Source organism: Anguilla rostrata, chromosome 17, assembly GCF_018555375.3.
Source record: "Anguilla rostrata isolate EN2019 chromosome 17, ASM1855537v3, whole genome shotgun sequence".
In the NCBI taxonomy this organism is placed as follows: Eukaryota; Metazoa; Chordata; class Actinopteri; order Anguilliformes; family Anguillidae; genus Anguilla; species Anguilla rostrata.
In genome coordinates, this window is record NC_057949.1 from 29,027,265 (window position 1) to 29,055,243 (window position 27,979).

At 54.9% G+C, this 27,979-nt stretch overlaps 1 protein-coding gene across 4 annotated transcripts; it reads right to left on the reverse strand.

Annotated features, from left to right (window-relative positions):
• Positions 1 to 27,898, reverse strand: LOC135243120 (nascent polypeptide-associated complex subunit alpha, muscle-specific form-like). Of its 4 annotated transcripts, XM_064314683.1 has the most exons (7): positions 27,739 to 27,898; positions 10,594 to 11,318; positions 9,763 to 9,850; positions 4,636 to 4,799; positions 3,306 to 3,643; positions 3,216 to 3,245; positions 1 to 3,185 (listed from the first exon to the last, which is right to left on the reverse strand). In XM_064314683.1, exons 2-7 carry the CDS (start codon positions 11,201 to 11,203, stop codon positions 1,026 to 1,028), a joined length of 3,390 nt encoding a protein of 1,129 aa, XP_064170753.1. In that variant the 5' UTR covers positions 11,204 to 11,318; positions 27,739 to 27,898; the 3' UTR covers positions 1 to 1,025. The 4 variants fall into 4 exon arrangements, with proteins under 4 accessions (XP_064170753.1, XP_064170752.1, XP_064170751.1 ...); XM_064314682.1 differs by having other exon boundaries at positions 1 to 3,245; XM_064314681.1 differs by having other exon boundaries at positions 3,216 to 3,643.
• Positions 27,899 to 27,979: the final 81 nt, after the last annotated feature.

Genomic DNA, 27,979 nt, shown 5'->3' on the forward strand with positions numbered 1-27,979 from the left:
CACGTTGAAATGATGTTTAATGTAATTTTGGAGGGAAAAAAAAACACTTTTTTTTTTTTGTAAGTGATGACCATTCATACTACTGTTATTATTATTGTTATTATTATTATTATGAGCAATGCATACTGTTAAAGGATAAGACAAGTAACTGTGCAAACTCTCCACATCAACTGTGATTCACTAAGAAACCCAAGACTTGCAATTCAACTCCCTCCAAAAAAACCCACCGCAATAAATATGCGTCTGGGAGAAGAAAAAAAAACAGCACGTTAGATATCTACTCTTTATTTGAAGCTAAAATGGCGGCAGAAATTAAAAAGGGAAGGGGGGGTGGGTCTAAGCCTATCTTCGGGGGGAGGGAGAGGCTGTGTGCGGGAACTTAGGGAGGGCGACAAGGGTCTGAACAAGCCAATGACAGGACAAAAATAAAACATACAAAAAAGTCCATTAACATTTGTTCGGTAAAAACAGTGGGATAAATACACAGAGGTAAGAGTCCATCCAAATGTTTTTTTCTTTTTTTGTTCTTTTTTTTTTTCATTTTAAGAGCTTTTTTTGTTTCTTTCCTCTTTAATCGAGCAGTCAATCTTCACGCCAGTTTTTTGGGACCGATGAATAAAGCAGTGTTAAAATGTAAATAATAAAAACGATTCTAAGTGGTAAATGGTAGTAGCTACGGTACGTACAGGAGTTTAAGTCATACGCTCATAATCATGATGATGTAATAGTGTTATCACAGAGGGCGGAGGCAACGACACACCTACAGCGTAGTTTTTTTTTTTCATTTTCTTTTTTCTCCCTTTCCTTTCATCTTTTTTCTTTTCTTTTCCTTTCCTCCTTCTCTACATTCACCTTGCCTACTTTCTAACGTCGACCCAACCCCACCCCACCCCAACTCGCCAACCCCACCTGCCCCTCCTACATCCAGAGAAGAAAGGAACCGACACAGGGCAGGTCTGGGTTGGGTTCGGGGCGGGGCCGGGGCGGGGCCGGGGGGGCGGGGCCTTAAACGAGCGTGGGCGGGACTATACGTTACCTGGCAGAAAGCTATCAGTCTTATCGCAAATGGCGGAGTAGTACGGCGGCTGGGGCTCGGGGTGGGCGGGGTCGCCGGGCTCCGCCCCCCCGCCGCGCTGGTCGTCGAGCGGCAGCAGGTGCACGGGCGCGGCGGCGGCGGCGGGGGGCAGGGTCAGCGCCGCGATGAGGGCGGGGTCCTTGGCCTCCTCGGGCAGCTGGTCCTCGTTCTCCAGGGAGAAGATGCCGGGGCTGCGGGCGGAGCTCTTGGAGTTGTTGGAGGTGCTGGTGATGTCGAACACGTAGGACGCCGCCGAGTTGGCCGACTGCGGGGTGGCCCCCCCGCCGTCCTCTTCCTCCTCCTCCTCCTCCTCCCCGGCCCTGCCGCCCGTGCGCGGCTGCCCCGCCTCCTCCCGCTCCTCCAGCGCAGACAGGCCCCGCCCCGGCCCCGCCCCCGGCTGGTTGATCTGCATCTCGCCCTCCGTGTCGCTGCCCGCCTCGTCGCCGGAGTCGGACGGCGAGGGCGTGCCCGAGGCGGGGGCGGTGGGCGGGCCCCCCAGGACCTCGTCGGCGGGCAGGGTCTCGGCCTCCTCCTCTTCCTCGCCGCGCTCCAGGTGGATGCCCAGGTCCTGGTCGGCGTCGGGCGGGGGCGGGGCGGGGGGCACGGGCGTGTCCTGCTTGCCCTCGGAGCGGGACTCCACCCCCGAGCTGCTGTCGTACCCGCGCAGCTCCTCAGGCGTGCTGGTCTCGCTGCTGCTGCGCGCGCCCAGCTCCCGCCCGCTCAGCGTGCTCGACTGCGACATGCCCACGGCCGGCGGGGGCAGCGGGGGCGGGGACCGCGCCGGCGGGGAGGCGGCGGCATGGGGGAGGGGCTCGGCAGCCTCAGGGAGGAGGGGGGCGGAGCCCAGGTCCAGCCAGGCCTGGGAGGGGGGCGTGGGGATCCCGGGATTGACGGCCCAGCGGTCGGGCAGGGGGCTGATGGGGTGGGCGGGGCTTAGCTGTGGGGGCGGGGCCCAGGGGTCGGCGAAGGGGTTGGCGGCGTGCGCGGCCCAGGGCCCGGCCGGCGGGATGGGGGGGCCCGCGGCGGCGCGGTTCAGGTTGTCCAGCCGGTCCTCGTCGGCGAAGTCGTCCTCGTCGGCGTTGCCATAGCTCTCCAGCCCGCTCTCCGTCACGCCCTCGCTCGCCATCTCCACGTCTTCGTCGTCCTCCTCCTCCTCGGCCTCCTGCTCCCGCTGGCTCCTGCGGGGGTCCTCGGCCCGCTCCGAGCTCACGTCCATGTCGTACACGCGGTCCTCCTCCTCCTCCTCCTCTTCGTCCTCCTCCTCCTCGTCCTCGTTGGCGGGGATCTCGGGCACGGTCTCGATGTCGGGCGAGCTGGCGGACGCGCCGTCGCCCTCGGCGCCCTTCAGGCTGGCGTCGCCCAGGTCGTCCGTGCTCTCGGTGCCCTCCAGCAGGCCGGGCGCGCTCATCTCCGACGCCCCCTGCTGGCTGCCGCTCACGTCCTCAGAGTCCAGCTCCGACATCAGGGCCCCCCCCCGCCAGGCCGAGCCCGCCAGGCCCGCCGACCCCGCCCGCGACTCGTCCGTGGGCTGCGTCCCGCTCATCTCCGACACCGACACCGGCTGGCTGCTCTCCCGCTCCTCCTCTTCCTCGTCCTCGTCGTCCTCGTTGATCTCCTCGTCCGCCTTCTCGACGGCCTCCTCCCGCTCCTGGGCCAGGGATTGGAGCGCGTGGCCAAGGGCGAGGTCGCCTGTGGGCGTGGACACCTGCGGCTCCGCCCACATCTCGGCCCTCTTGTTTGCGGGCTCATCGCCACCCCCTGCTGGAGGGCTGGGGTCGCGGGACGCAGGGCTCCTCAGGGGTGCGAGCGTGGGCCCGTGCGGAGAGGACGGCGGGGACAGAACGGTGGTGCCCAGGACAGGTGCGGAAATGGCGGCCAGATCCACGAGGGGGACGTCGTCAGCGAGCGGCGGGGCTGAGGGGAAGTCACCGATGTCGGCGAGGAGTCCGGTGGGCGGGGCCTCCTGGGAAAGCGGGCTCACGGCCGTCTGCGCAGGCGGTTCGGCTGCCACCATGGCGGTGGCTACGGCGGCGATGGCAGCTCCAGCTCCAGCCAGGACGCCCAACAGACCCTCAGGGGCCTCCTTCCCTGGAACCTCCTTCCCTGGGACCTCCTTCTCCGGGGCCTCCGTCCCTGGGACCTCCTTCCCTGGGACCTCCTTCTCCGGGGCCTCCGTCCCTGGGACCTCCTTCCCTGGGACCTCTTTCTCCGGTGCCTCCTTCTCTGGGGCCTCCTTGGCGGCTTTGGGGGCACGCTTCACGGGCATGGGGGTGCTGCTGCCCACGGCCTTCTTGGCGGTGGGGGTGCCAGCCTTGCCGGCGCTGGGCTTGGTGCCCGCCGCGCGGGGACTAGCGGTGACCTCCCGCACCGGCGCGGCCTTGGCCTCCGGCTTCCGGCCCGGCTTGGCGTCGCCGGCCTTCCCGCCGGCCGCGGGCTTCTTGGGGGCGGAGTCTAGCTTGGCGGGCGTGGCGGCTTTGGGGGTCTCGGGTTTGGACGCCTTGGCGGGAGACGGGCGGGTGGGCGTGGCCGACGGCTTCTTGGCGGCCGGTGTGGTCGGCTTGCTGACATCTACAACGGGCAAACGCACCACACACAGGCGTGAGAGAACATGCTGAAACCACACCCTGACTGAAACCACACCCTGACTGACAGACAAACGCAGAGCATCACCTGGGCAAACTTACACACTAACTCAGTGCACAGCACAGTCTCCTCACAGCCTGTGTAAACTTACACACTAACTCAGTGCACAGCACAGTCTCCTCACAGCCTGTGTAAACTTACACTCTAGCTTGGGCACGGTGGTGCTGTGACAGCACAGTCTCCTCATAGTGAGAGGATACCGGATATTTTCAGATCCGTTTTGGGCCACATTCACATGTGGAAATAAATCCGATAGGAATCTGTGATCTGCTGATCTGACCTGTCATACAAACGCACAGATTGCAATTTCCTGGTCATTGTGATTCGCACGTCATTCAAAATGCGTTATTCTCAGACTTCTTCTGCACTAGAATGACATGTAACGTCATTACACACACAACCACTCTCTGCTGGTAATGTCAAATTTTTAAAAAAAGTTAAATGGGGGACAAAGGCTCAGGCCATTGGACGAAGCCTTGTGCTCTACGAGTCGGTATCGACCAATGACCTGCTATTTCTGTCTCGTTTTGTGACCATTACAGATGGCAATATGGCCGTGGCGGTGTGGTTATTTACTTTCATATCGGTAACCAAAACATTGCGTACGCGTGCGGGTGTTTCAAGAGTAAACTGGGACATGGGTCACTTAGATGTAAATGTAAACAGGTGGTTAAAAACAGAACATAGGCAAAAAATCTGAACTGTTCGTCAAGTCCTGTGGTGTAAAGGTAGCCTTAATTGCCTGCGTGTGCCCTGTGATGGACTGGCAACCTTTTCAGGGCGTGTTCCTGCCTTTCACCCACTGCATGCTGGGATATGCCCCGACCCCCTGCCCCTGACCAGGAATAAGCGGTGTAAGAAAGCGGACGGATGGCGATGCGTTGTCATGACGACAGGACCGAAGGAGGACAGGATACCTTTCTTTGCAGGAGTGGCGGGCTTGGCGGGCTGTGCTGCTGCGGCTCGGCCTGCAGAGGGCGCTGTGGCCCCCGGTCTGGAGCTGGGCGGTCTGGCCGAAGGCGCGGTCTTCGCTGCGGTCGACGTGGACGTGGGGCGAGTCGCTGGGGCGGCAGAGGCCGGCCTGGAAGGGGGGGGGGGGGGAGGGGTTAAAAGATCTGTTCTCCGAGCGATGGGACAGGACCCAAACCCAGGCCACGCCCTGGTTGTGGTGGTGTAACGCTGCATTAGGCTGTGCCCTGAGAGCATTCGAGGAGCAGCGTTCAGTCACGTCAACCGACCTTTTCAGAAAGCCAGAGCCAATGTGCATCTGGAGACACTGCGTGTGTGTGTGTGTGTGTGTGTGTGTGTGTGTGTCTGTGTGTGTGTGTGTGTGTGTGTGTGCGTATCGGAGCGAGAGAGTGTGTTTGTTTGCATTCGCGTGTGTGTCCTTTGTGAAGCCTGCGCATGGTAACCTACATACACTCAGGAAGTACGTTAGTGTGACTCCCTTAATCTACACTGTACAGAGGGTTAAATGGAGAACACAGGAAACCACTGACACACAAGACTATGTACAAAACACACACACTCACACACGCACACTACAGACCGGTATCAGACCGAGCACAGAGAGGGAAAGAAAAAAAAAAAAAGGAGAGATAAGTCAGAGAGAAGGCGCTGGGGGAGAAGCCCCCCCCCCCCCTCAGGAATGTCACAGCTGCGGGTATCCCTGAACTTGACAGCGCGTCTTAATTAAGGGGGCACTGTGAAACACTAACGGGAGGGGGGAGGTGGGCGAGCGGCACAACTCATCCGATTACCCCCGATTAATCCCTCCATCCTCACTGTCCCCACACCAGCTAGAGCACTGGATTATGGGAAAGAGAGTTCACATAACGCTAGGGGGGGAGGGGAAGAGAGGGAACTACAGACGCACGGTAACGTATCACGCTGTCACGGTTACAGTAGGTAAGGGTTACCGCACAGCGTGTTCATGTAGCGGATCGAGCAAAGAGCTCTTATTTCCACCAGAGACGCGTCGAACCGGCGGCTCAGTGACCCCCCCACGCTGAGGCCCAGCCGATCAGTTACAGGGTAATGAGGCGTGCTTCGCCCGATTGGCCGATCTGGGGTCGGCCGAGGGTCGTCGGAGTAACCGGGGCCAAGCGTCCGTGCGACGTCTCGCACTCGACGCTCAGCACAGTCTAGTTAGGTCCGTGATATCTATGGTGCATAGAATAAAATGTATAAAAATGGGATATTACACTAGATTTGTAGATTCTGCTGTAATACAGTGCCGTAGGCCCAGTTGCCAGAAATGGATCTGCGATGGAGTGGGGGGGGAAGCACAAATGTCACTTCCTGCTCTGGAAGTGCACTGAAGCTGAAAAACTGGGCAACTCAGGCCTTCGGAGATGCGATCAGGCGCACAAATCGCTCAAGCTCATCAAGTCGCCTACGGGGTTTTAAAAAAAAAAAATTATTTTCAAACCCTCTCAGACCGTTTAAAATTATTACAGTATAATTAGAGATCAGCATCTAATGTAAATGTCCACTGGGGTTAGAAGAACTGACCTGTTGAATAATGCAAGAAGAGTCGGCCATTTTGCAGCGATGAACACACAGGCGCCACCCCGCGCGATTCAGATCCAGACGCACTTTCAATCAAACGGGAAGCGGCGCTACGTTAACGGGATTCAGCGTTACGCTAACGGGATTCAGCGCTACGCTAACGGGATTCAGCGCTACGCTAAAGAGATTCAGTGCTGCGCTAACGGGATTCAGCGCTACGCTAACGGGATTCAGCGCTGCGCTAACGGGATTCAGCGCTGCGCTAACGGGATTCAGCGCTGCGCTAACGGGATTCAGCGCTATGCTAACGGGATTCAGCGCTGCGCTAACGGGATTCAGCGCTATGCCAACGGGATTCAGCGCTATGCCAACGGGATTCAGCGATACGCTAACGGATTCAGCGCTACGCTAACGGGATTCAGCGCTACGCTAACGGGATTCAGCGCTACGCTAACGGGATTCAGCGCTATGCTAACGGGATTCAGCGCTACGCTAACGGGATTCAGCGCTACGCTAACGGGATTCAGCGCTACGCTAACGGGATTCAGCGATACGCTAACGGATTCAGCGCTACGCTAACGGGATTCAGCGATACGCTAACGGGATTCAGCGCTACGCTAACGGATTCAGCGCTACGCTAACGGATTCAGCGCTACGCTAACGGGATTCAGCGATACGCTAACGGGATTCAGCGCTACGCTAACGGGATTCAGCGCTACGCTAACGGGATTCAGCGCTGCGCTAACGGATTCAGCGCTACGCTAACGGATTCAGCGCTACGCTAACGGATTCAGCGCTACGCTAACGGGATTCAGCGATACGCTAACGGATTCAGCGCTACGCTAACGGGATTCAGCGATACGCTAACGGATTCAGCGCTACGCTAACGGGATTCAGCGCTACGCTAACGGGATTCAGCGCTACGCTAACGGAATTCAGCGCTGCGCTAACGGGATTCAGCGCTACGCTAACGGGATTCAGCGATACGCTAACGGGATTCAGAGCTACGCTAACGGGATTCAGCGCTACGCTAACGGGGTTCAGCGCTACGCATCGTTCTCTTACTCCAAGGGCGAACACAGGTCGCACAAGAGCCCCGATCCGGTTCATTTCTCATTATGAAGGGGAAGGGGAAGGGGGGGGGGGGGTGAGAGTCGATCTGCTCCCCCCAGTACCCAACGCGGCCTCAGAGGGGGAGACGCCCGGTGGTGACGTTTCCTTTTGCCCCATTTCAGCACCTGGGGGGCCGGGGCAGACGGAAGCGATCGGGCCGACGGAAACGGCCCAGAGGGCCCGGAACCCTCCGCCAGGCCGTGGAGACGTGACCCTGCTGTCAGAGGGACGGGTCACACGCGTGGGGCCACAGGAAGCTGTCAAACCCAATACGGTTCTGCGGAAGCTGTTTGGTCGAGGAAGCCAGGCAGGCGTTCAGGGCGACCACCAACGACGACACTCACAAATTCCTGCCCTGTGCTGAGCCAAATCATGTTTCCTGTGCTGAGCCAAATCATTTTTTTTTTAAAACACCAGTGATATTCTTACACACACACACACACACACACACACACACACACACACAGGCACTCACACACACACTTGTAAACATGCTCACAGTAAGTATAACAGACTGTTTAAATTGTGTACCTTCCTCAAGAGGATGCACATGACTCATCACACACCACTCACCATATAAACACACACACACACACACACACACACAGAGCAGTCTGTCTCGCTAATAACATCGTCATGAAGTCCAACACGTCTCCAACTAATGTTCTGAACCCAGACAAACCAACACATCATGCCCAGGAAGCTTTGCCACATACACACACATGCATGCATACACACACACACACACACACAGGCACAATATAAAGTGTACTCCCAAATGCCTCTACAGCACAGCATGTATATAAGACTGGATGAGACCAAACAGTTGGTCATTAAATTCTCCCATGAGACCACTAATTTACTACCTGGATCAAAAAAAGTGTTGGCTAATTCTGCAAAATCTGGAGATGCATCTCTTATTAATATTCATAAGGGGAGTCCAGGAATCCCTGTGTACAGAGATGATTCATCCCCATCATCCATTTTTTATGCGTGGGCGTGCGAACACATGCATGTGTGTGTGTAGCGTATGAATGTGTAGTGCAAGTGTATGTAGGGACTGAGTATGTGTGTCCATGTGTGCATGTGTGTACGTGTACAGTGTGTATAGTGTGTGTACAGTGTGTGTAGCATGTGTGTGGTGAGTATACAGTGCGTGTAGCTTGTGTAGCGTGTTTACAGTGCGTGTAGCGTGTGTAGTGTGCGTGTAGCATGCGTGTAGCATGTATACAGTGCGTGTAAGTCAGCGTGTGTCGTGTACTACGTGCGTAGCGTGTACAGTGCGTGTAGCACGTATACAGCGTGTGTAGCGTATATACAGTGCGTGTAGCGTGTTTACAGTGCGTGTAGCACGTATACAGCGTGTGTAGCGTGTATACAGTGCGTGTAGCGTGTGTACAGTGTGTGTAGCGTGTGTAGTGTGCGTGCAGCGTGTATACAGTGCGTGTAGCGTGTGCAGCGTGTATACAGTGCGTGTAGCGTGTGTAGCGTGTATACAGTGTGTGTAGCGTGTATACAGCGTGTGTAGCGTGTATATAGTGCGTGTAGCGTGTTCGTGGGAGCACTTCACAGAACACGGCCTGTGCTTCTTTTCAGCTCAAACGAGGAAAAAAACCCAAACTCAACAAAGAGATTTAAAATCACTGTCACAGCCAATCACACGCATGACCCAGCTCAAGGGGCTGGGCGGGGCAGGAGGAAGGCCTTCCTGGGGGGGGGGGGGGGGAGAGCCACCACCCCCCCCAGGGATAACCGCCATGGCCGAGCACGCTCAGTACAGCGCCAGCTCTGTGGCGTGACTCAGGGACTTGAGCATAATCTGACCTGATTCGCAGAAGCGCTGGTCCACAAGGCCGCCGAGCAAGAGGGACAAAAACAGGACTGAGAAACCTCCTGATTGTGCGGAACAAATCCTAATTCCCCGATATAGCACACAAAATAAACGCTGTGGGGTTGGCACGAGCTTCTGGCCCACTTTTCTGTGCTTCTTAAAGCCCTGCGTGCGAGTGTGTGTGTGTGTGTGTGTGTGTGTGTGTGTGTGCGCGTGTGTGTGTGTGTGTGTGTGTATGCGAGTGTGTGTGTGTGTGTGTGTGTGTGTGTACGCGTGTGTGTGTGTGTGTGTGTGTGTGTATGCGTGTGTGTCGAGTGTGTGTGTGTGTATGCGTGTGTGTGTGTGTGTGTGTACGCGTGTGTGTGTGTGTGTGTAAGAGAAAAACACCACATTGTCATATGTCCCTGTTTCCGCAGGGTTTGCTCTGAGCATGTGGCCAAATGACATGGAATTAATAACTTTAATACGCCGTTCACTTCCTGCCGGCAAGCAGAGATTAACCAATCAGAGACGTTCAGAGACACATGTGACACAATGCCCAGGAAGATATCTGAAGACGCAAAATGGCCCCACCAGTGCTTGTGCTCACCTGGTTGTCTTGGAAACGGCCGGCCTATCGGGTTTGGCGGCAGCGGCGGTGGCGGGTTTGGGGGCCGTGGAGGAGGCCGGTCTAGGACCTGACGGAGCGAGGAGGAGGAGGGTGGAGGAACGAGGGAAAGCGAGAGAAGAGAAGGAGTGACAAAAGGAAAGATGAAGCAGAGAGAAGTGTGAAGGAAGAAAGTGGGGATGAGAAGAAAGAGAGAGAGAGAGAGGGACATAACGTTTAAAAGAGAAAGGATTGTCTTTTTCCTACCCACAATGCCCTGAACTGAACTCAGATCACGCACAGAAACCCAGGCTGGGTGACATTCCGCAACAAACAGTATCAAATGCAGTAACAATCAGCGCCACCAAGTGGTGGTACAGATTCCACGCGATCGTGTGGTGCGTTCCTGTCAATCATGCGGAAGCTGCGAGGCCCTGCTGCTGATTGGCTGTCTCATCAACACCCCCTTTTCCCCCAGAAGCATTTCAAGCGGGCTTTAAAGTTTGGATGTTTACTTCCGTAACAGGAATAATTAAAGAGAAAAAGACAATGAGTACCCCACATGACCCAGCCCTACGCCAAACCCACACACGTCCCCCACAGGCCCGCGTCTGCACGGGACGGCCTGTCCAAATTCAGCCACTGTCACTGCCTCATTCTGAGCAGCATTACGGGCGTCTGGACTGAGACCGAACCCTCCTGCAGGGGAAGCTAGCCGTGTGCCTGACAGAAAGGAGCCTGTGATAAGAGCGAGGAGCGCGGTTCCCCCGGGCCCCCCCCCCCCTCAGTCCCGCCGCGGACGCTCCTGCGCGGGCCGGGCCGCGTCTGACTCACCTGCCGCTCGGGGCTTCGTCTTGGCGTCGCCGCTCGGACCCACGGACGGCTTCTTATTCGCCGGCGAGACTCCCGTCTTCGCCCCATTGGTCGCCGCGGGGGAGGAGGCGGGCCTGGCGGCGGCGGCTCCTCCCGCGGGCTTCCTGTCGGCCATCTTGGTGGCGGCGGCGGCGGCGGTGCCGACCGGCCTCTTGGGCGGCGCCGCGGCGGTGGGCGTGGTCTTTTTCCTCTCCGGGGCGGCGGCGCTGGTCTTCTTCGCCATCCCGTTGGTCAGGGACTTGGGAGCGCCGTTGGCTGCGCGGCTCTGGGCGGTGCCGGGCCGGGAGCCGGGTCCGGTGGTCCCCGCGGCGGTCTTGGTGCCGGCGCCGGCTCCCGGCTTCGCTCTGGCGGGTCCCTTCGCCTTGGTCTTCAGCTCTCCGGCTTTACCGCCATTCCCCGCCTTGGCTGCAGGGGGCGCCGTCTCCTGCGGGCTGCACTGCTCCTCCTCCCCCGGCTGCGACGGGGGCGGGCCCTGCCCCGGCTCCTCCCCTGCGGGCGGTGCCTCCGTCACAGGCTCCGCCCCTGAATCCATGGGCTCCATCGTTGCCGTGGCAACCCCATCCGGCTTCATCTCCCCTCGGTGCTAGGCGACGCCGGTCTCCGACGCGGGCTCGTGCTCTGTGAGGCGGCGCTCTGCGCTGATGGGCCCGGAGTCTTCCGCCCGCTCTGCTGTCACTCAACCTGAGCTGCAGACACAGAAGAAGAAGAAGAAGAACCAGGTCACGTCAGCATCCGTCAGTACATTACATCTCCCTCCTCCACAGATTGCCATTATTCATTTACACAGCCACCCACGCTTTCTTACCAAAGCAATTCAGATTCAGTGCTTTGCTCAAGGCACTATAGCTGTACCCTACCCTGGGATATCGGCTCCCCAACTTCTCAGATACCAGCCCAGCGTACTACAGTACCACAGCTAACTCCCCGGCCCAAGCACAACAAGCACAACAGCCCCACTGAGGAGGAACAGCCCTGTTAGCGCTGGGCACTGCACACAGTCACACACTCAACACAATACAGGAAGCGTTACAGTGCTAGAGGCCCACAATGCACCATGGGAATTGGGAACTTAAAGAACAGGAAGTGACAATGTTTTAGGGAGGGTGTTCTACTGTTATATAAGGAAGTGAAATGGGTGGGCTCCTAAGCGGGGGGGAAGGGGGACACGTGCATCCGACACATCTGCAGACGGGAGGTACACGTGTGGGGGGGGGGGGGGACAGCTACAGGGTTTGTTTGGGACTGAGAAAGGAAGAGAAACTGCTGTCCAAACACTATGCAAAAAAACCCACAGGGAACACTAGCTGCATTCTCTACATATGGTGTGACACACAGCGATTATGTAATATACCGATCAACAAACACACAGACCAGAGCAGCTAAACCATCACTGCCAACTGGCCTGAGATCAGTCAGTATGCATCACATCCAGCTAAACCCTGGACTCAGTGGCCAGGTTTATTTACCTGAGCCTGGTGAACGCGGAGCGGTTTAGAGAGACAGATCCGCACTTTCAGGATTCAGCCCATATTATCCACACAGTCCCGTGGACTCTGTGAAGGCGGGTCTCAGAGGATCAAACAGACCGGGACAGCAGGGAGCGGGCGAGCGAGCGGCAAGCGGAGGTGTGCGAAATACGTCACACGCCAAGTTACAAGCCACCCTCTTGAGAATCTGACCGGCGTCTGAGCAGGCAAGCCACTGGCCTGCCCATCGCCACCAAACTAACGCCTTCATGGTGTCACGTATGTGTTTTTTAGAATGCTCTTAGGTGAACATTCTGATGCCGGTGATGTCACAATCACTGCTGCACACTGAAGGCAGCGGAGTTCTAGAACACTGACTTAGAATGTTGGGGGGGAAAAACCACACACAGCCCAGAGGGAGCTCGGAGCTCGGTGCAGTTTGGGCGTGTCACGGAGACCCCGCCTGGCACGGCACGGGGCGCTGACCACCAAACGACGGCGGACAGACAGGCCAATGGGAGAAGAGGCTCGGCTGGGGGGTCCTATAAAAACGCTCCGTCTGTTACCGGGCCGACAGCCTCCCGCTGTCCTGAGGGGCACATTTTCACCCGTCTGATATCACAGCCTTCCGGCGTGCCACGATTTTTACAGATATAAATCAGTCAATGCCATTTCGGATTTTTGAGCTAGTTAACGTTCATACGGTTTTACCATCTTCAAAAAACGAGTTCAAGTAATCTTGTGCCTACTTCGTTGAGCGAATGCTGATAGGTGCATTTTCAGGTGACATGACATTCATCTCATCTTGAAGTTGCTCTAAACATGACTAACATTTTTGGCATTTCTGTTTCTGGATGCCTCAGCGGGAGAACTTCCTGGCTAAAGCTCAGCAGCGTGCAGATACCTGACCTGACCTGTGTCAGGTTTGGGCTCAATTCCATTTGAATTCACTGAATTCAGGAAAAGGATGGAAATGAACTTCATAAACTGAAAAGGCAAACGGACTCCAGCTCTAGAGGTTTATAAACCCTGCTGGAGTTTCACTGCAGGTCGTTTCACAGCCTTCATACACCCTGTGGCCCATCTGCTCACACAGAAAACCTTCTTCCCAACTACATTACCCACAATGCCTGGCCCTGCCCTCTGTCTCCTGACTCCAGACACTAATATGGGCAATAGGAGTTAGGAGACACATTGGCAGGGCAAGGGAACGTAGGTAACGGAGTTGACTGCTGGCCGCCATTACCTACATGTCCTCGGCCCCTCATCTCCGTTACTCCTCAGTTTCTTTTCCCCCAATAACATCACTCCTCCCCTCCCTTGTTTTATCCACTCCAGTCGATGTTCGCACACTTCTCTCTGCCCCCCGCCTTTCCCCCCTCCGCCTCCTCCGTCCATCCCAAGATCTGCTTCCTGTCAGAGGCAGATGGCTGAAGCAGCTGAAGAGAGGGAGTGGGAGAGGGGAGAGAGAGAGGGAGAAAGAGAGGAAGAGGGGGGGACAGATAGGCAGAGGTTGAGAGGGAGGGAGAGAGAGGAAGAAAAAAAGAAAGGGGGAGAGAAAGAGAGAGAGGCAGAGGTTGAGAGAGGGAGGAGAAAGGGAGAAAGAAAGAGGGGGAGAGAGAGAGTGGCAGAGGTTGAGAGAGGAGAGAGAGAGAGAGAGAGAGGGAGAGAGAGGAAAGACAGAAAAAGAGAGAGAGATCCATACTGCTGTCGGAGCAGAGAGCTGGAGGCTGTTCTACTTCACAGCACATGGGGGGGGGGATTGGACCCTTCTCCTCAGCTTTTTAACCCCCCCCCACCCCCACACAGCGAACTCTCGGCCAGGCCTTGGCCCCCAACGCGCCCCCTCTCTGCTCTATCTGCCAGGTTATCTGGGCAAAACCCACGGAGGGAGAGAAACGCCATCTGTGCCACTGCCTTGAGGAGGGAAAAACAAAATGGCGGAGAAGAGAAGCCCCCCACCTTTTTTTTGTTTGACATCTCAACCAACGACCCACACGTCCCCTCTGGGCGAGAGGCACTCCTCCAGGCGGTCCCAACAGGGGACGCGGTGTTTCGGTTACACCCCCCTCCCCCCTCCACAGCCTTCTTCCCCCCCCCCCTCCTCAAAGCCAAACAGCTCAGCTAACCCCCTCCAGCTACCGACTGCTGACGCAGCAGGAAAGGAAAGGAGAAAAGAAAGACAGAAAGAAAGAAAGGGAGGGAAAAAAAGGACATCCCTACAGGCTTTTATTATACATATATGATTTACGGACTCGTTTTAAATTCGGCTTTTTGGATCCAGGTCTACCCCCCTGGGACCGCTGGGACCGCTCCGGCCCTCCCAGGTGCGGCACTGAGGGGTGAGAGCGCCCGGGCGAAAGGCCAGGACGGGGTCTCCGCTGCTCCCCCTTTTAGGAGCGTGTGTGCCAACTGGAAAAATCAATTTAGAAGCTCATCAACTAACTGGGACGCGTTGGTGTGGCTCCTAAACTTTTCAGCCACTTCATTTTAAAAATGTTAGCGCTGAGCCCTGCAGGAGGTGGGAGAGGAGCTAATGTGGCTATCGCGGCTAACACCCCAGTCTGCCGGATTACCCCCCTGGCCGCCCGCCCAATCTGCCGCGCACCACATCCGCCAGCTCACCGGCCCGGCTGCCATAGGGGTGTCATAACACCCCTAATCCCGCCACCCCCTAATCCCGCCCCCTAATACCGCCATAAACCCAGAACGCTGAGGTAATGCAGTAAGCTATGCGCCGCGTGGGTGTTGAAAGGGAACAGCCTTACCCTCATACTCCTCATCATGACAACACACTCAATCTTGCAGTGGATTAACGGGTTAGCCAGGCGCTGGTCCCCCCATTTCCCACAGTCAGTCCCTAATAACCGGTCTGGCCAAAAACCACAAAGAACAGCAACAATGGACCACTTTCTACAGCATGCAGGTGCAATACGAGCACACCACACACACCTCACCTGGCCCTGCCCTGCACCGCCCGGCACCACCCAGCCCCACCCTAGTACACCACACACACCGCACCTGCAATACGAGCACACCACACACACCTCACCTGGCCCTGCCCTGCACCACCCAGCCCCACCCTAGTACACCACACACCCTCACCTGCAATACGGTCCCACACACACCTCACCTGCCCGCCCCGCCCAGCCCTGCCCTGCACCACCGTGCCCCACCCTAGTACACCACACACACCTCACCTGGCCCTGCCCTAGTACACCACACACACCTCACCTGCCTGCCCCGCCCTGCCCTGCACCACCGTGCCCCACCCTAGTACACCACACACACCTCACCAGGCCCTGCACCACCCTGCCCCGCCCTGCCCTGCACCACCCTGCCCCAAGCTAGCCAGCCTGGCTAAAAATGCTTTGCCCTCTACTCAGGTACTCGGGTATCCAGGCTGTATCATGTCAGACGGACCTTAATGGAGGGAAAGATACAAACTGATTAATCATTTTTTTAAAACCGCCCGACCAAACAGGACACAGAGGCACAGGACTGGTCTCGCTACAGCAGACAGACCCGCCTAGCGGCTGCCCAGCGGGCGTGGTCCTCAGGCGCCGGCGGGACGCTAACACACCCGGCTAGCCACCCGCCGCGGCGCTCTCTCCGTAAACAAACACAGCGCGTGTCCGCGGCTCGCGCCTGCCTGGCGGGACGCCACCTCGCTGCCCGGCGGGATGCCCGCTCGCTGGGGGACTCTGGCCCGTCTGAGCGCCGGACGCGGTCACGCGCTACTCCGCTAACAGGCTAACCAGCACCTTCAAACGCCACCTGCTCTCACAGAGTCCCCCTAACAACAAACACACTGCAGACCCAACATACGAGACGCTGACGCGCAGAAGCCATCGGGGATCGGGGGGACGGGGGGGGGACACTGGGGATCTGTGTGGGGGAATACGCTGGGGATCTGTGAGAGGGAACAGGTTGGGGATCTGTGTGGGGGAACAGGTTGGGGATCGTGTGGGAGGGACAGGTTGGGGATCTGTGGGGAGGGGACAGGTTGGGGATCTGTGTGGGGAGAGGTTGGGATCAGTGTGTGGGGACAGGTTGGGGATCAGTGTGAGGGGGAACAGGTTGGGGATCTGTGGGGGGGGGGAACAGGTTGGGGATCTGTGTGGGGGGGAACAGGTTGGGGATCTGTGTGAGGGGAACAGGTTGGGGATCTGTGTGGGGGGAACAGGTTGGGGATCTGTGTGGGGGGAACAGGTTGGGGATCTGTGGGGGCACGCAGAGTTCTGTTCTGCTTTCCCCGACGCCGCTCAGTTTCATCGCACCGCCCCGCACATCGCCCACCTCCACCCCGCCCACGCAGAAACTCGCTGGCACTACTGCTACCTCCACACTGAAGCTCCGCCCCCCCTTCCCAACCCCAAACCCCAAACCCAACCCTGACCCCAACCCCGACCCCCAAACCTGACCCCAACCCCGACCCTTCTTGGTAACTGGGATTCTGGGACGGAAACACAGACAGGCAGTGTTCCAAACGCAACCTGCCCCCGGGGAGCAGGAAGTGGCCGCGTGACGCCACGTTAAGAGCTTGTGACCCCCCCAGCCCCCCCATCCCCTCGACCCCCTCGTACACTAACACACTGCGGTGCTCAGAGAGGAGCTTCTCCTGCGTTAATGCGCCACCGTGACGGTGCCTGGGGGGGGGTCTGTCCTCCCCACAGGACAGAGCCGTGACAAAGCCCTGCCTGTGGCTTCCTCTGGCCCGACTCCGCCCGCGGCCTGGGCGCGTATCACAGCAGCCATTCACAAGGGGGGAGCAAAGGGGGTGGATACAGACAAGGGCACGGGGTGCCGGGGTGTCCCTGTCTGTTGGGGTAAGGGTGGGGATTTCGGTTATGTGCACACTTCTTGCAAACGTCCCACCCTTGCTCATGGGGGATTGGGGGGGGGGGGTGCAGCCTTAGGCAAAAGGGGCTCAATAGCGTTTGAATTCAGCCCCTCAAACACCCCCACACACACCCCCTCCTCGCACTGAATTCAAACTCATTTCCTGAACTGCACTGCAATAGATTACATTACTGCCACTAGGCAGATACTCTTATCCAGAGCAACTTAGACAACTTATTTTTTCTTTTACACAGTATCTATTTATACAGCTGTACGTATACAGAAGAAATGCAAGTCATGGGACCTGGGAACCGAACCTGCAACCTTCAGGTTACAAGCCCAGTTCCTTACCCATTACACTACACTGCCCCCCACCCAACAGCCCTGAGCAGCACTTCATTTTCATTCCAGAAAACAAATGACTTTATTAAGCTATAATTAAAAAAAAGATATTTTAAAAAAAAACAAGGTGTCTGGACAGCCTGAGTGGCCTCAATCACACACTCTGAGAGGATGGGGGGGGGGGGAGAAAGAGAAAGCGAGAAAGAGAGAGAGAGAAAGAGAGACATAAGCAGGGTGTAAAGGTCCCCTATCATTGGATTTAGGATGGGGGTGTTGAGGAGGTGTGGCAGGGAATGTCAGCTATGTTCACAATGTCCCAATAGCGTCACAAACTGGCCGGGGAGGGGGGTGGGGGGGTGGCAGGAGGGCGCTGTCTGAGCAAAAGGCTGTTTTCTGGAGCGTCAACACCGAGTAAGACGAGTATGAGGAAGCACTCGGAATACTGACCCAGATCAGATTCATCATCACTTCAAAATAAATAATAACAAAATAAAAACGATCAAATTAAATCCTTTAATTAAGATTTTAGTACAAAAACCTCCTGCTTGATGTTTGAGCACAAATCTAATTTCCCCAGAGCATTTAAGCCGCTAACTGTGTGCTGAGCAGAAGCTGCAGTCAGGTCAGAAGATGGCGCATCGTTGGCCGGGACGGTCTGACTGATCAAACGCAGAAGGGTGATCCGCTCACTGCAGCAGCGCTGGAAAACACGGAGTTCAGAGAGGCGTTCCGAATATCTGCAAACGTCCCGGCCTGATCAAGATTTCTCGGTCAGAGCGCCGTCGTCTGTTACCGTCGGTTTCGCCGTAACCCAGGCTAACCGCCCGTCGCGAGTGATAGTCACTGGTCAGGCGCGAAGCAGCTGTTCGTCGGTGATTTCGCGCGGTGACAGGACAACGCGACGCGGTGAATTCGCTCTGACGGCGCGCCGCGCCGTTTACCGTCAGAGATTTCCCCGTGTCAACCGTCGCGCTGCGTCGACCGTCGGGATATTCGCCGTGTCAGACGCGCCGGTACGTCCTGTTTACCCGTCTGTGATATTCGCGCGTGACAGACGCGCCGGTACGTCCTGTTTACCCGTCGGTGATATTTACGGTCCACCGCGCGGGGGGCGCTGCAGGCGACAGACGAGAGGGAACTGGACCGGGGGCGGAGCGGGGTCTTTGGGCCGCACCCCGTCCTGCCCCCGCTCCTAACGGACCCGCTAACGTCCCGTTACTGCTGAACGTGGGTGAAGGCGCTCGCTCTGCTCCTCGCTTTAACTTCCAGCTTTTAACCGTGTAGAAACCCCACCTACTCTTCCCCCTGTGTTCGGCAGGACCGCAACAGCCCTATAAACGCAAATGTCTGTGACTGACTGAGTGAGTGATGAAGTTACACCATTGGTCGGCCGGTTCGGTCCAGCCATATACTCGGTTTTGACCTGGTCTTGTTTTCAGTTTTAACACACAGTCCATTTATAAACGCTGGACATTTACTCATAATAGAGAACAGCTATAGTGCCGCCCCTGGGAGCTGAACACATGACCTTTGGGGTCACGTGACCAAAGACCGAACCGTTATACCACACCGCCACCACTTACGCACTCACTCCATCAGTCTGGACGATGAACCAATCACAGGGCGGCCTCAGGAGCTGAGTGTGTCCATGAGAGCGCTATCCAACCCAGCTAACATAAAACGTTCTGGCAATGCTCCTGGAATGTTCCGTCAACGCCATAACATCGCCATGACGTGGCAGCAACTTTGTGAGAAGGTTTTATTGCCAAGCCGGGAAGGAGAGCTCAGTTTTAAGGCAGCCATGTTCATTCCTGGTCCCGGACAGCCAGAGAGGCTGGTTTCTTTTTTTTTTTGTTTCCGCCTTAAAATCAACAACCGATTCAGTCCCAAGAAACCAGAAAACTGAAACCCGGGTCAGCTGACCAGCCGCTGTGCTGCTCGAGCGCCGAGGAGCAGCCAGAGCCAGCAGACCCCGCTGCTCTGCAGGACCCGGGTTTGAGGTCTAAAGTCAGGACCACTGGTTTAAGGTCTAAAATGTAAAAAAAAAAAAGTTAACAAGACGTTTTTCAGGTGGTTCAAAACTCTGTTCTCACACTGTAACCAGTTTCTCTCAATCCATCAGAATGCCACAGTTTTGGATTTTGACTGTACAGGGTTAACATGCTAGAAAAGAAAGAAAAAAACACACACACACACAAACTGACAGAACATCTGGTACATTTGAGCTCTTCGTACAAACTGCAGCCGAGAATTTCCCCACTAAATCAAGGCTCTCACAGCGACTCGAGGCCCAGAGGAAACCCAAGACTACGGCAGACATTTTGTTACTTTTAAAATCAAAGTTTTAAAGGAACACATAACCGGATTCTCTCTCTAGTAGTAACACTGCCCACTCAATGCAAGTGTCTGGCAGGTTTGCCTTTCAGACAGTGTTCAAAAAACTGCTCTTCTCAAAACAGTCATAGCAACATAAACAAATAAAAAGTATAAATATACTGCATGTAACAATGATTACCATCTTCATCAGCATGGCCTGCATACAAGCATCTCTTTGTATATGAACAGCCTGTACATCGAGTAATATCCCTAATATTTATAAATAACATGGCTAATATTTTCTTATCATATATAGAAGTTGTCCTTTTTTTAAGTTCCCATGATTGTAATTATGTATTGTGAATGTGATGGCGCTGTTGTGGTAAGTGGGTCAGAGGCAGTGTGGTGAGGGAGGTATGTGCCCCCCCCCCCAGCCCTATTGTCAGGTCCTCATTATGCAGTCCTGCAGTCTGTGATGAGGTCCGGCCTCCCAGAGTGCCTGTTTATAAAGCAGGGCTCAGCGGGATTGTTTATGGTGCCCTGCCTGCCTGGGGGGGGGGGGGGGCTTTGTGGGGGGTGGGGGGGTGTGCAGACCAAGCGCATGACACCAGCCCGAGTCCAGCTGGACAGGGTGTTGTGCATCACCCCTCCGCCCCCCCACGGATTTCCTAAATCGGAAATCAGGAGCTTACCGCATTCCTCAACACTCCCGCCAGCACAAGGGTAGGACAGCGCCCCATTGCCCCCCCCTCACCCCACCCCCACCAACCCTAAAAATAAATAAATAATCAATAAACAAAAAAGGGAACCTCCTCTTGACAAATTCTCAATGACATTCCACTGCGGGTGGGGGGGGGGGGGGTGTGGGGGGGGTGCAGACTGGCGCTCTCTCTCCCTGACTCGGTGACCCCCAACAGTAACAAAAACAAGGCCGCAGCAGGGGTGGGCAAATCCCACAGAAGCAGCAGGACACGTAGCTGACAGGCTAACGGAGGCTACAATGCTAACCTCAGCTGACAAGAGAATATGGAGGGCGTTTCAATCACCTGTACAAGTGAGACAGAATCAGCCATGAGCAGGAAGAGCACGCGAGTCCAGCTACCTGAGATCTCCAGGAGCAGGGTGGGGCAGCACAGTCCCCAGGGGATGCCAGCACAAACAAAACACTCATCACTTTTAAAATTCCCATTAGAGGCAGCACACAGAGGAACAGGACGTTCCTCTGCTGGTGGAGCTTATTCCTGGGGAGTGGAGTAGGGGGGTCGTCGATCACATCAAGCATAAGACATAAAACATGATGACGAGAACAGGCCATTCAGCTCAACAGTCCTCGCCATGCTCCTGCCACAAATGTAAAGATTCTCCTGCATTTTGGCATGGGCCACGTACAGGGCGTGGTTTACCAGGACAGTTAGAAAACCACGACGCAGAAGCTGAGCTTCGCCGGGGCGGGGGGGCGGGGGGGGCGGGCGGGGGGTCGGGTCGTCCTGCTAACGCAGACGGCAGGTTTTTACCGCTTTCAGGGAGCGACAGCGCCCACTGTGGCCAGTCGAGGAACTGCAGTTGGAAAAACGAAATGCGCTATGGGGAGAGCATGTGGTCGCCTTCACCCTCACGCCCCCCCACCCCCCCCCTTAGGAGGTACGGAGGAGCAGGGCCGACGGATGCTGACGGCCGGTGAGAAGGGATATCGGCTTACAGCTTCGAAGGATAGAGCGCATCGCTGTGGCGACGGGGGACGACAGTATATAATCTGGGATTAAATCTGGAGGAGAAAAATAGTTACCTAACATTCTTTATTGCTCACTTAGCCAATCATAAGCAAGGACCAGCCACACTGACCTTGGCCCCGACAACTGATGGGTGTCTTATGACCGTGCGGAGCAACCATAGCAGTACCTGCTAACAAAGCAAACGCCTGTCAAAAGTCCCTAAACACACCCCCCCATGCACGCTAGTGCTCTCCTGCAGCCAGTGACCCCGCCACCATTATACCCACAGAATGTTCTAGACTGGCCTCTCTCCACCAAAACCCCACCCCCTCAGCCACCATGCCCCGCCCCCAGGCACCATGCCCCACCCCTCCCTCCCTCCCTCCCTCCCTCATTATACCCACAGAATGTTCTAGGCTGGCCTCTCCCACCTGACTCCGCCCCCGGGCACCATGCCCGCCCCCCCACCGCGGCGGCCCTGGGGGAGGCACGGGCCCACAGGGACAGAGGGATTAACCCGTGACAGGCCTGATTAACCCAGGACAAAGACTGATGCTAATCCCTCATCATCCCGTTCGCTGGGGGGGGGGGGGGCAGAAACGGTGCCGACGCACAGGAGCGAGCCGCGCCCCACCCGTCCCTCGCCACCCGCCGGCCCCTCCGGCGACACCGCGCCCGGCTGACCCGCCCGCGCGCTCACACGGCGCTAACTGGGTTACCGGGTCACCGGGGCGGGGGAACCTGATCTCCCCAACGGGCCTGGGAGAGCGAGCGCGTGCAGTACACTCTACAGCTCGCACGCCCACCTCCAACTGCACTGTGTGACAGTGCCAGGACAGCGCCATACACACACACACAAGCGCCCACACAAATACATACATACACACACACGAGCCCACACAAATACATACATACACACACACGAGCCCACACAAATACATACATACACACACACGCGCACACACACACACACACACACACACACACACACACACAAAAGGCCTTCCGTGACAACCACCGTACTACGGCCAACGCACGCAATGCCAAAAAAATTAAAAGACTAATCATAAAAATAAATAAAGCTCACAGAGGTCGGATCACCAGCACAGCGCAACCATGACGATGACAACAATCTCCGCCCCCAAACCAGTGCCAGAGCCTGCCAGCTGGCAACGAGACGCCATAGCAACCGCCAGCGCCACCGCCGAGCTCACGACCAATCAGCAGGGGAGAGACGGGCGACGAGAGAACCCCACGGCCGCCTGGAAGGGGAGCGTGAAATGGGAACCCTTTGATGTTTATTATTTATTTGTATATTTTACACCACGGCAATTTTCATCGCTCCCTGGCAGAGCGAACTGCGCAGCGGGTGAATCACTCCGTTCTGGCGGCCAAAACGAAAGCGGGGTGCTCTTAACGCAAGGACGGAGGCACAGCAAATGGGATTTGAACCCGTGAACTCCCTTTCTGCAGATCGACCCCGAGGCGAGAAACTAACTCCATCAGTTCCAACCCAGCCCAATCGCTGAACCTGCGCCTGTGAGCCTAGCCGGACGCCGCAGGACCAGCATGCACCACAGCGCAGGAGCAGCCATCGCAGTACACCCTCACAGACCAAAATTAGGACATCTTTCGTCACTTTTTATGCACTTTTGTTAGACCTGCCACCATACAGAAAGATGTCTTGCGGGCGAATAATAATTCGGATTCCATTTATTCTGAAGAGAATGTGTGAGTGCTCTACCTTTCCTGACTGCATACTTTCATCCTGCGTAGCACACTCAATAGTACGCACTCAAAGCCCAGAGAACGGGCGGGTGAAAGGGAACCAAAACATCACCGCGATCACCGCAGGCCCCTGCCGATGCCGCCAAACTGCGCTCCTGAAGACCGGCACCGACAAAAAATAGCGAGGCGACCGAAGCTGCCGCGGGGGAACCTCCAAGCGACCCGTTCCGCCGGGCCGCCCCCATCTCAGGCGGGACAGTCACAGGACGCGGCGACGGCCAGATGACAAGGAGGGGATGCAAATTTCGGACTCGCCAGCAACCAGGAAACAGACACAAAACCGGAGAGTACACCGGCCAAAAATGCACTCAGGGAGCGGGGGGCGGGGGTGGGGGGTATCATGGACTTTGGCTGAACCTGAGTCATACATTCAGCCCCCACCCCCCATTTTTTTAAAGGTTAGAAAGGCACTATTCCTACCCTTTGCCATTTTGGAATCCACTGCGTTCAGGGTTTCGATTGAGGTGCAAGCGGCTGATCTTGGCCATAAAAGCCGAAAACTGCCCACTGAGCCCAGCGGTACCACCGCTTCACTTTTTACACATTTTCTTACATTGATCAGTTAATGCAGTTAAATGGCCAGATGCTCCACCCACCTGCTGTTCCAGGCCTAACCCAGTCCACTGTTCCAGGTCTAACCCAGTCCAGCCCCAGATACCCCACCCATGCCTGCTCCAGGTCTAACCCAGTCCAGTCCCAGATACCCCACCCACCTGCTCCCCAACCCAGCGCCTGATCAGAGAAGAATAAAGAACCCAGCGGCAGTCCAGGCCTCCAGGGTCAGACTGAGTATTCCAGCTGGAGGCTGAGAAATCTGCCTGCATGTAGCCACTGGGCTCTGGAGAAGAACTGGGTCACTTCTGCTTCCAGTTTCAAGACTCAACACTGTGTGTGTGTGTGTCTGTGTCTGTGTGCGTGCATGTGTGTGCGTACATAACAGATGTACACTTCAACATAATATGCATTTCATATTTATTGGGAGACTTTAGAAAAAAAGAACAACCGTAAAAATGGCTTGACGTGACCGTAGCTACTACCCAGAATGCCTCATTTCTCTGAATACCTGTCGTCAGGAAGAGAGAGACAGAGAGAGAGAGAGGCTCTCAGGTTCTCTTCCCTCATGCATTATGAAACTCCATTCGGGCCAATTATCAAACGCACGGCACTCGCGAATTAGCCTTCCGGAAACTCTGACAGCAAGCAGCAATCAGAGAAGGACATCATCAATAATCCATAATCCATAACCACTTTACCTCCTCGAGTGCCCTCGAGCCGGAGGGGGGGGGGGGTGCAGCTTAATACATCCTGCACAGACACCCCCCCGGAGTGAACAGAGACGCTCTGCCATGTCATCATGCTTCAGGGGACAATTGCACAAGCAATTTTTTACCAATTACCGATTCGAAGAACCAACACACAAACTCACAAACAAACTCTCACACACGCACTCGCATATGTGGTATGCGGACGTGATCCCGGTTAGAGATTCTGATCTCGAGCAGCACTTCCCAAGCCTGGTCCTGGGTGGCCCCGCTTTTACTCCTGTTCCTTACAGCTGATCCCATAACTAGTTCCAGCAAATAAGAACAAGCAATTAGGCGCTTCCCTGATGTTGATCTGCTCAGAAAGCAGACCTGGTTTATCATATTACCTTCAGCCTTTGTTTAAGCCCACAGGCAGATGTTAGGTTTCAGATGGCCACATTTAGAGAATTTAGCACTCCAGTATGATTTCCCAGCTGTCAGACAATCAACCAATCTAATAATTGGTTTAAAAAGCCTAGTTTAGACTACTACCGGCTGCTCATTCGACTGGAAAAGCGTGATTTACAGTGAATTTAGCTACGTGTACCTTTAATTCTTCCAGCTGAGAGAAAAACCTCCATACACAGGAGTTCCCCGATACTGAATACGAGGAATACCGCTTCAAGCACACGGCAACACCACAACAGCCAATCAGGGGTCAGATCATGAACCTTCCAGTCTGGAGGCCAGCTCCAATCCTTTCCAAGGGGCTGTGCAATGAAGATGCATTACAGACCCAGCCCACGTGCACCCTGAAGACACGCTGCCTCGCCATCGGATGCTGTCTGGGCTGGAAAGGGGGAACAATGGGCACGCCTAGCTCGCGCTATATTTTTCTCCGGCGGCTGCGTCGTCAAGTGTGCCCCCTGCACGTGCAAACCGGGGACCGCGTAAACAAGGCGACACAATGAATTTAGACAGAAGACAGTAATATACTGACAACTGAGCGAGGACTGGGAATCCGCCTCCAGACTAGACTACAGCGCTAGACTAGGGGAGGCGAGGCGAGGCACGGGGCAGACAGATCTTTAAACAAACGCCATCGGGGATTTTACTTATGCCTTTTTAGAATCCGTTTAACAATTAAGGCAATAGCAGCATGGGCTTTCGAAGTTATAAAAAGATTCATACCAGGAACTTACAAGTACTTAAATAATTTGATGATAAAGAAGAAAACACGTTAGGGAAATGCCTCGTAAGCTTGTCTACCGCGCTCCTCTTAACCACAAGCGAAGTGTAGCGATAAATGTCCATAAGGGTAGTACATTATATTGATTTCCCGTGGGTCTCGGTAAGTGGCACGTAAGAAAAAATGCGCATGCGGCAGTTTCAGTATCATAACTTGGGCTACTTAACTGAACCCAGACTGACATGTCGGGACTGCATTTTGTACGTCCACCATAGCCACCTAGTCATTCTAAATGTCGTCTCTGTTCTTCGCTTGACTGTAACAACTCATAGTTGGGAATGCAACAAATCATGTTTAACGGAAAAGGCTGGCGAAGGTTTTGTAGCTACTAGGCTAATGTTACCCGCCCCCGACTATCCCGAAAAACGATCGCATGTAATCGCTATGGGGTGGGGATTGGGGGTGCGATTTAATTTTGAGACACATCAATAACTCCTGACAGATGATCTCAAAATATCGACCCCTCTTTCATTACCTCCATACCCGTTCTAATTGCTATCCGATCCACACGGCTCATTGTTATCACAGTATGGGGGCCAGGCTAAAACAGCGGGCGCTTCAGATTAGCTGCAAATCCAACTGCACGCATTAGCTTTGTTCAACACTACACGCAAATATAGCCTGTACTGGAGGTTGTCTTGAGTTTCAACCATAGAACCAGCACCACAGCACCAGTCTTGAGTACCAGCTATATACATCAACCCCTTCATCCGGTCGGGTAGGCCCGTCCCGTGAAGCTGACTGCTTAGTCGTTTTAAACGCATGGACTCGTTCCAGCGGTTTTGCCGAAAGAAATATTTAAACTTGTCAAAAAAATCGATAAGTGTCATGAACAAAGCCAATTCAAGGCACACTGAACGGTTTTTTTTTTAATCGCTAAAGTAACCATTTAGCCACCAGGCAAGCAGCTCACTCGAGCCGAACTGCACAATGCAGTCCACCCGTTCTCCCAAGAACAATGAGATTCGCCCAAGCGCTGAAGAGCACGATGGAAATGGGAAAAAGTTTTCAGGAGATCGAGCTATGAGGACAATCACAATTAAAACAGCGCAGTTTAAATACCAATCTGTGAAAACTGCTCGATGATGTGGTCGGGGACAACATAGGAAACTGAAAGCAAGAGAAATATCTGCGCATCCAAAAAAAAAAAAAAAAACTCCATTAACTTGATCAGCTGCAGCCACCGCCCATCACACCCTCATTTCTACAGATGAACAAATAAAAATGTACAATAATAGTGATAAAAATGTGCCAACTTTCTCCCTCTCCAAAACAAACAACAAAAAAATAAATCTAAACAGCTCTCAACCTGTAGCTGCCCAATTGGATACCTAACTTCGTATTTAGCTGGACTATCTGTCTACATAATACCCCGCCTACTTTTTTTCGATCATGCCACAATCTAATTCCTCACCAACTTATAAAACTAGCTAACTAGCTCGATATTAAATGCGCAGCACGTTCATTTTTTCACTCCCACTCCCCGGCGGATATACAAAGAGTGCTTTGCATTTCAATGTTGAGACTTATTAGCATGACACGGCTTCTATGGCTAGTATGTAGGCATTTCTGTGCTTTTTTGGTGAGCAAACATATTGCTCGTGTAGCTGTAAGCAATACATATTTTAAAGAAATTGGCGACGTCGTTGGATTGATGTCAACGCAACTTGGATATCAGTCCTGCCACAGAACTGTATGCTGTTCCCTTATTAATGAAAGAAAATCCGAAAGCCGTTTTGAACATTTAGCCAGCTGGCTAACTAGCTGGATTACAGAGCTAGCATTAGCTTATTCAAACTGTCCAGCCCAGCACCGACCGTCAATGAGCTATACAGCTAGCCATGTATTACAAGACAAAGGGGGAAATTACTGGCGGAAAGGGGGCTTGTATTTAATAAAATATTAGCTACCACTTAGTTTTTCTCCGATTAAATGGCCACCAGTTGGGTAACACAGTTACGTGCCTATTAAACCTGCGTCTTCCCTGTTCCTTCTCGACCCTCGGTGTAAGGAGGATGGTTAGATATGCATCTGTGAAACACCGGCAAAGGAACGGACTGCAGCGCCGGACTAGCAGACGCTGGCTATGCCTGGACAACTACAGCGATATCACGGTACCATTAATTGCAAGGAACAAAATTACTCACAAGCACTTTGTGTCCCGACCACGCACATAGGGCGACGATCTGTAGTCAATGCACACCGTCCTACACGGATGGATGGTCGCAGAAGGATTATCACGGCAAGGCGCGGGGGAGAAGTTGTTAGAAAAAAAAGAAAGTGCTCGAGTTTCTCCAGCCTGCAACCAATCACAGCGTGGGATTAGATTTATTTAAATGAGGGATGATGTAATTTGGCCAAATACTCCGCCTCCCCTCCCGACAGGAG

Bases quoted from the DNA above. Each gene is read 5' to 3' on its own strand.
- LOC135243120 (XM_064314679.1), bottom strand. From the start codon at position 11,203: ATGAAGCCGGATGGGGTTGCCACGGCAACGATGGAGCCCATGGATTCA. The intron at 9,851-10,593 runs GTGAGTCAGACG...TCGCTCCGTCAG, and splicing joins GACGAAGCCCCGAGCGGCAG to GTCCTAGACCGGCCTCCTCC. The intron at 4,800-9,762 runs GTGAGCACAAGC...CCCCCCTTCCAG, and splicing joins GCCGTTTCCAAGACAACCAG to GCCGGCCTCTGCCGCCCCAG.